This window comes from Hippocampus comes, unplaced genomic scaffold (genome assembly GCF_001891065.2).
Source record: "Hippocampus comes isolate QL1 unplaced genomic scaffold, H_comes_QL1_v1.1 scaffold72, whole genome shotgun sequence".
Taxonomy (NCBI): domain Eukaryota; kingdom Metazoa; phylum Chordata; class Actinopteri; order Syngnathiformes; family Syngnathidae; genus Hippocampus; species Hippocampus comes.
In genome coordinates, this window is record NW_017806030.1 from 911,400 (window position 1) to 918,619 (window position 7,220).

Sequence of the window (7,220 nt, forward strand, 5' to 3'; positions counted from 1 at the left end):
ACCAGAGCATCGGCTATTTCCATTTTTAAATTATTTATAGGAGTGGCAAGGGACCTTTGAAACTTGTTATGCTGTCTCCTTTTTCTCTCTCTTTAGGTCCTTTCCACACCCGCTCTGGTACCTGGTCACAGCACCACTGTAGATTTCAACATCCTGAACCACGGCCCGGACAGACTCTTCAGTCTGACAGCTGAGGATGATTCTGGATATCTCCACACGAAAGGACCTCACAGGTAACCCCTCTTGACCAGGGGCCACCAACATGGTGACATGGACAACAGGTAATCCCACAGGCATTACATGAGTAGCCCGCAGGCCTGTTCTAAAAATAGCTCACCAGTGATGGGACATTGTGATTTTCTCGGAATGTTGCAGAAGATATCATTTCAAAACATTGGCGGAGATCTACAGAAATAACATGTTCTATATTTAGCGTTTTCCAAATTATTGTGATAAATTATGAACATGATCAGTGTCTTCACACAAATAAATATCATTAACTATCCATCCATTTCCCGATGCGCTTTATCCTCACAAGGGTCGCAGGGGGAGCTGGAGCCCATAAAGTGACAAAAATGATCACTTTGATCAACAAAACAATGTGTTTGTTAAATTAAAAACTGCATGATACATATCAGCATGGTGAAGAAATATTTTTAGTTGGATACGGTCTCTGTTCTGTCGCTGGTCATCCTGCCACATAATACTGCTCTAAGACGGTCGGGATAGGCTCCAGCACACCCGTGACCCTCGCGAGGATAAGCGAATGAGAAAATGGATGGGTGTATTCTTGCTGACTTCAAAGCAGTTTGTCATTCTTCCTGTGTGTTTGGTAAATTAAAAACTGCATGATACATACTGTATCAGCATGGTGAAGAAATATTTTTAGTTGGATACGGTCTCTTATCCTCTCTTGCGAGGATAAGCGAATGAGAAAATGGATGGGTGTATTATAGCTGACTTCAAAGCAGTTTGTCATTCTTCCCATCAGGTTCCATGTTGCTAGCGACAAACCTTTCCACAGTCAGGTGGGCCTTCACACACCTGCCTCAGCTCAGGCCGGAGCGACAGTTACGCTGACACTCTCAGTGTACGCTCTCGACTCTGCAGACACAAACTACGCGGTGGCCTACTTGACAGTGGTTCCACCTGTGAGTATTATCTAATCTGTTGGATGCGAACATGTTGATAATTTCAGACATTGATGTACAGCGTAGGTGGAGATGTACACATGAATTTTGGTGCCATCGGTTGTAGTTTTCTAACATTATGCCACGTTAAGCTTTTTCTCTGCAGTGAAGAAAGGAAATAATGCCCATAAAATCCAAAATGATGATTATTTTGATATTTTCAGAGGTTGAAGTGGGCAAAATTAGAGTGTGCATGTGAATTTTGATGATTGGTCATAATTTTCTGACATGGAGCCACATTACACCTTTTTACATTAAGCGTTTTACACTGTCCCTAATTATGCGGCTGTGTGAACCAGGATTAAGGGGCGAGCGGCAGCATATGGCACCAACTGGAGATGTGATAAAGGCATAAATGCTTCAAATGGCCCCGAGGATGTTTTTTAGACCACCCCCGATGTGTTGGATCTCATCTCCCTTTCAGGACTCAGACACATCTCCTCCATCATGCTCGGCCACTCGACTGCAGTCCTCCTGTTCTCCAGCTTGCAATGAGTCCACCTGGAGCATGTCACTGGCTGTGTCGGACAGCGGCCTTTCCGGACTGGCTGCTCTCCAACTACACAAGGGACAAGGGACTTTAACTTTATTCCCACCGGTCACAGGGGGTAAACTGGGTGAGGCTCATCTTGACCAACGTGTCCAGCACAAGGTCACATTAGTGGAGCGAGAAGCCCCTTTGAACGTGTCCAGGTGGGAGCTGGGCTCATCGGAGCCCCTGTGGGTGAACTATACTTCCAGCTGTTGCTCGGTCCAGGCTGAGCTGCTGGTGTGGGACACTGCTGGAAACATGAAGCGCTGCCATCTTGCATCTAGTCAGCAGAGGCAGCTGAGTGAGGCTCTTATGGGTTAAAAGGACCCTGTAATTGGCTGAACATTGGCACTTATGTAAGAGTTCCTGTCTTAAATGACGTCTGTACTTTCCGCCTTAATGTAAAAAAAAAAAAAATATCCAGTCTTGGCGTTAGGCTTGCTTTATGACAGTTTACCTTGGCTTTAATAATGCCCGTTTTAGGTCCAAGATGCATGGACCTGGTGACGTCAACAGTGTTTGTTTGTCTCTATATGTGCCCTGCGGCTGACTGGTAACCAGTTCAGGGTGTAGTCTGCCTTCCACCTGAAGTCAGCTGGGATAGGCTCCAGCAACCCCCGCGACCTTGTTCATGATAAGTGGGATTGAAAATCAGTTTTTTTGCACTTAACAGGCTACAAAAATGCCTCCTTGCCTTCCCGTGTCAGGCCTCCCATTAACAAGTATCATCTTTGTGAATTCCCAATACACTGTACTGAGAAATTTTGCAATGAATTGCATGTGCTGGAAATAATTTACACTGATACTCAAAACTGATTAACTGCTTGCTTGGTTGCTCATTAAGTGTCATGGAATTAAAAGTACAACTGGACAGACAGTGTGAGTGAGTAGCTAAACGGAAGGTAGGATTCAGGTCACGCTTTTAGGGAATGTGGAACAAAAAACGTGTCTTAAAGCTTGGCCAAGATGCAGTTGACGAGAGAGGACACTGGGGGAGTAAGGTAGAGTTTCTTCTGGCCGTTGCCGGGAACATTGTGGGCCTGGGCAACGTGTGGAGGTTTCCGTACTTGTGCTACAAAAATGGCGGTGGTAAGCAAATGTGGCGATCAGTGCTTTTTACAGAAGTTGTGCATATCACAAAAGTGTGTGTAACATTCAGGTGCATTCCTGGTGCCGTACCTGGTGTTTGCATTCACGTGCGGTGTACCGCTCTTCCTTTTGGAGACCTTTGTGGGCCAGCACACTCAGGAGGGTGGTATCACTTGCTGGAAGAAGCTTTGTCCAGTGGCTGAAGGTGTGTCGTATGCTAGCCTGCCATTCAGAAACGCATAGCAGGAAGGACCCATCAGTACCTTTTTTCATCGGTTAGGACAGTTGAATGTTTCATCAAGATCCAAACACTTCGGGAAATAATCAATCGCCACCAACTATAACCCACATATAGTAACAAATGCTTTGCCGTGGTTGTAAGTCAAACATTCACAGTATGTGCTCTTGAAATCAAAACAAAAAAGGGAAGTTACTAAATAGACTCATGGCTATCATAAAATATTGATTCATCATTTTGTCATCTGTTGTCATTCAGTTTTGATACTTTGCTCCAGGAAAAATGGCTCCTTATGGAGGCTAAAAAAAAAAAAAAAAGAGTCCTTGAACCTCAAATGTGTCATGCACGTCAGGTATCGGCTATGGGGGGCTGCTGACCCAGATATACGGCTGCATGTCATACACTATTATCCTGGCCTGGGCTCTTTTCTACCTTGCGTTCTCCTTCATCTCTCCACTGCCCTGGAGCACCTGCGACAACTACTGGAACACAGGTGAGGTCTAGCACACAACATAGGCGGCATTATTGATTGGAGCTTTTCATGGGGTGACGCCGAAGAAATGACATTTTGCTACAATGTCGTCAGTGTACAGCTTGTATAACAGTGTCATTTAGTTGTTCCCTCAAAATAAGTCAACTCCACACACAGCCATTAATATCTCAACTGCTTGCAACAAAAGTCAATGCACCCCTAAGTGGAAATAGTTTCCAATGTATGCTGTATGTATCATCTTTTAATTTATTTTCTACACCAGTACTGCTTAACATGTATAGGGTCACTGGACGCTGAATCCTATCGCAGCAGGCTTCCATCAAAAGGCAGATTACACCCCAGACTGGTCGCCAGTCAGTCAGAGGGGACATAAAGAAAGACATACAAACATTAACTTTCACAGTCATGCTGTCACTGAGTCGGACTGGAACCCAAACTGCCTGAATCCAAGACAAATCACTATCAATGACCTTATGTGTATAATATTATTGCATGTATTGCACATACCGTATATAGTGTATATACTTGCATGTGATTTAGTGTGACTATCGGTCATTCTTTCAGCTGATTGTGTCATTGTTACAACAAGGAACCTCACCAACCACACCAAAGGAAACTCGGCAGCTATGGAATTCTGGGAGTAAGAATGATAATATACTAAAATAGCATATTCAACATAAAATAAAATACAGGATGTTTCTTTTTGCCCTGTGTAGACATCGAGTGTTGAATATCTCCGGTGGTATTGAGGAGATTGGCAACATCAGGTGGGAGGTGCTTCTGTGCCTCCTGACAATGTGGGTCATTTGTTATTTCTGCATCTGGAAAGGGGTCAAATCAACTGGAAAGGTAAAGTCCATTAAAGTTCACCGATTACTAACAAAACCAATGTCACTGAAAGTCTTTGACAACCTTGTGACCCTACTTTCAAACAGGTGGTGTATTTCACTGCTACGTTCCCTTATGTGACGCTCCTCATTCTTTTGATCCGTGGACTCACTCTTCCGGGAGCCAAACAAGGAGTCGAGTTCTACCTTCTGCCCGATCCGTCGCGACTCACAGACCCTCAAGTAGAACTGTGTTACCTGTACCTGCACTCTGATGAATTGGAGTGCACAACAATGAGTGGGCGTCTTTTTAAACAGGTGTGGATGGATGCCGGTTCGCAGGTCTTCTTCTCATACAGCATTGGTGGGGGCAACCTGATTGTACTGGGCAGCTACAACCCCCGCAGCAACAATTGCTACAAGTAAGTGTCACAATGGACCGAGAAAATACAATGCACACATTCAACGGTCACATCGGTAAACCTGGACTCGCCAATGGGATCTAACACAAGAGGTGAAAGAAAAATGCTGTCTTTTATAGAACAGTATATGAACTCATTAGCTCATTGGAATCACCTTTGCAGAAATCGGATAACAATTCTGATGATTTGAATCAGGTGTGTTGGAGGAGGGACACATGTAAAACAGGGTGGATAGGGGCTCTCGAAGACTGGACTTGGGGACCCCTACTGTGGATAACTGAATTAAGACTAAATACAACACTGCAGCACTGTAGCAAAGAGCTGTAGCCGCTCAAAAGTTTGAACCCGAGATGGTCAGAAGATAAGTGTATTCGTGTGTTGCAGGGACTGCTTCTGGCTGTGTTTGCTGAACAGTTGTACCAGTGTGGTAGCTGGCTTTGCTGTCTTCTCGGTCCTGGGATTCATGGCTCACAAGCAAGGGGTTCCGATCGCAGAGGTGGCCGAGTCAGGTAAACTTGAAATCCTCATAAGCGCCACGCTATGAAAAAGAAGAGAAAGGAAAAAAAAAAATATCTCAGACAGTACCACAAATAGGTTGCTAGATTTTTTTTCTGAGTAAAAAAAAAAACAACACAATTTTATTTTTTTTGGAAAAGATGAATTACATTTATTTCAGTGAGGAAAAGCATTAAGTGCCACGCTATGAAAAAGAAGAGAAAGGAAAACAAAAAAATGTCTCAGGTAGTACCACAAATCGGTTGCTAGATTTTTTTTCTGATTAAAAAAAACAACCACACAATTTTATTTTTTTTGGAACAGATGAATTACATTTATTTCAGTGAGGAAAAGCATTTGAGAGACAAATTGAACTCATCTCTCAAGGCACCACTGTGATTACTAAATGTTGGAGGTGAATGTGGATGTTGTTTCCAGGCCCGGGCTTGGCGTTCATCGCGTACCCTCAGGCGGTGGCCATGATGCCGCTGCCTCAAGCGTGGTCATGATTATCCTCCTAGGCCTGGACACACAGGTTAGGCAAGGGAGAAATTATACAACGTCACTTCATTTAGTTGAAGTGGGTGGGAGGGTGCTGGAGCCTATCCCAACTGTCTTCGGGCAGTAGGCGGGGGACACCCTGAACCTGTTGCCAGCCAATCGCAGGGCACATAGAGCGATTTCACACTCAGCAAATGCTTCTCCATTAATTTTTGTTATGTCTCACCGAGAGAAAGAAAATAATTAACGCCACCCCAACTCACTACTATACAGAGCGTCTATAAAATTGTTGTGGGTAATTCTCTGCAGAAGAGCGAATACTCCCAATGCAACTCTGACAGGGAGAGCGACACTGCCACCTACTATAGCGGACGCGCAATTACATTTTATTCTCGTAAGTGACCTTGCGGCTGGGTTCTCTTTGCAGTTTGTCGGCATGGAGGTGGTGATGACATCTGTCACCGACGTATTTCCCACAGTGATGCGTCGTTGAAGTGGGTGGGAGGGTGCTGGAGCCTATCCCAACTGTCTTCGGGCAGTAGGCGGGGGACACCCTGAACCTGTTGCCAGCCAATCGCAGGGCACATAGAGCGATTTCACACTCAGCAAACGCTTCTCCATTAATTTTTGTTATGTCTCACCGGGAAAAAGAAAATATTTCACGCCCCCCCAACTCACTACTATACAGAGCGGCTATAAAATTGTTGTGGGTAATTCTCTGCAGAAGAGCGAATACTCCCAATGCAACTCTGACAGGGAGAGCGACACTGCCACCTACTATAGCGGACGCGCAATTACATTTTATTCTCGTAAGTGACCTTGCGGCTGGGTTCTCTTTGCAGTTTGTCGGCATGGAGGTGGTGATGACATCTGTCACCGACGTATTTCCCACAGTGATGCGTCGGTCGGGCAGGCGTAAAGGTTTCCTCTTGCTCTTCTGTCTGACATGTTTCTTGTCACAGCTCCTCATGATGACAGAGGTCAGAATATTGACTTACACACGCTATCACTCTGATTGTGCTGTCAAAGAACACTTCATTTAAAGTCCCTGAGCATTTGGATAACTTTTCACCACACTTATTACTCCGGTGTACAGTAGCTGAAAGGGAGTTAATTCCTCACATTTTGGAAAATATTTTACGACAGTTTTTCTTGGGATGACGTTGATATCATTACAATTTTCTGAAATGTGAAGTAGTCAGTGTACAGCTTGTATAACAGACTAATCAATGACATTGACTAACACAAGCAACAAATCCAATCCAATATTTTTCCCTGATTTTGTTCTTAGGGAGGGATGTACGTCTTCCAGATTTTCGACTACTATGCTTGCAATGGTGCATGCCTGCTTTTTCTCTGTGTGTTTGAAAGCTTGGCATTGGGCTGGATATATGGTAGGTTGATGAGTTCATCTTTTGTTTTGTTTTTTTTTT

At 44.3% G+C, this 7,220-nt stretch overlaps 2 protein-coding genes across 7 annotated transcripts in view; both read left to right on the forward strand.

The window, feature by feature from the left end:
* Positions 1 to 2,043, forward strand: part of LOC109529337 (von Willebrand factor A domain-containing protein 7-like) — a 6,244-nt gene extending 4,201 nt beyond the window's left edge. The window contains exons 6-8 of the mRNA XM_019892666.1: positions 97 to 233; positions 992 to 1,151; positions 1,615 to 2,043. Of these exons, the coding sequence (XP_019748225.1) occupies positions 97 to 233; positions 992 to 1,151; positions 1,615 to 2,043 (726 nt within the window). The remainder of the gene's footprint in view (positions 1 to 96; positions 234 to 991; positions 1,152 to 1,614) is intronic.
* Positions 2,044 to 2,541: 498 nt separating this feature from the next.
* The window catches only part of LOC109529401 (sodium- and chloride-dependent GABA transporter 2-like), a 24,417-nt gene continuing 19,738 nt past the window's right edge, over positions 2,542 to 7,220 (forward strand). The window contains exons 1-8 of one of the 6 annotated variants that reach the window (XM_019892778.1): positions 2,553 to 2,811; positions 2,882 to 3,016; positions 3,402 to 3,542; positions 4,107 to 4,182; positions 4,235 to 4,391; positions 4,478 to 4,612; positions 4,688 to 4,791; positions 5,176 to 5,300. In XM_019892778.1, coding sequence (XP_019748337.1) covers positions 2,652 to 2,811; positions 2,882 to 3,016; positions 3,402 to 3,542; positions 4,107 to 4,182; positions 4,235 to 4,391; positions 4,478 to 4,612; positions 4,688 to 4,791; positions 5,176 to 5,300 — 1,033 coding nt within the window. In that variant the 5' untranslated portion in view covers positions 2,553 to 2,651. Of the gene's footprint in view, positions 2,812 to 2,881; positions 3,017 to 3,401; positions 3,543 to 4,106; positions 4,183 to 4,234; positions 4,392 to 4,477; positions 4,613 to 4,687; positions 4,792 to 5,175; positions 5,301 to 7,220 lie in introns of all 6 variants that reach the window. The other 5 variants (XM_019892781.1, XM_019892784.1, XM_019892779.1 and 2 more) reach the window with 5 other exon arrangements.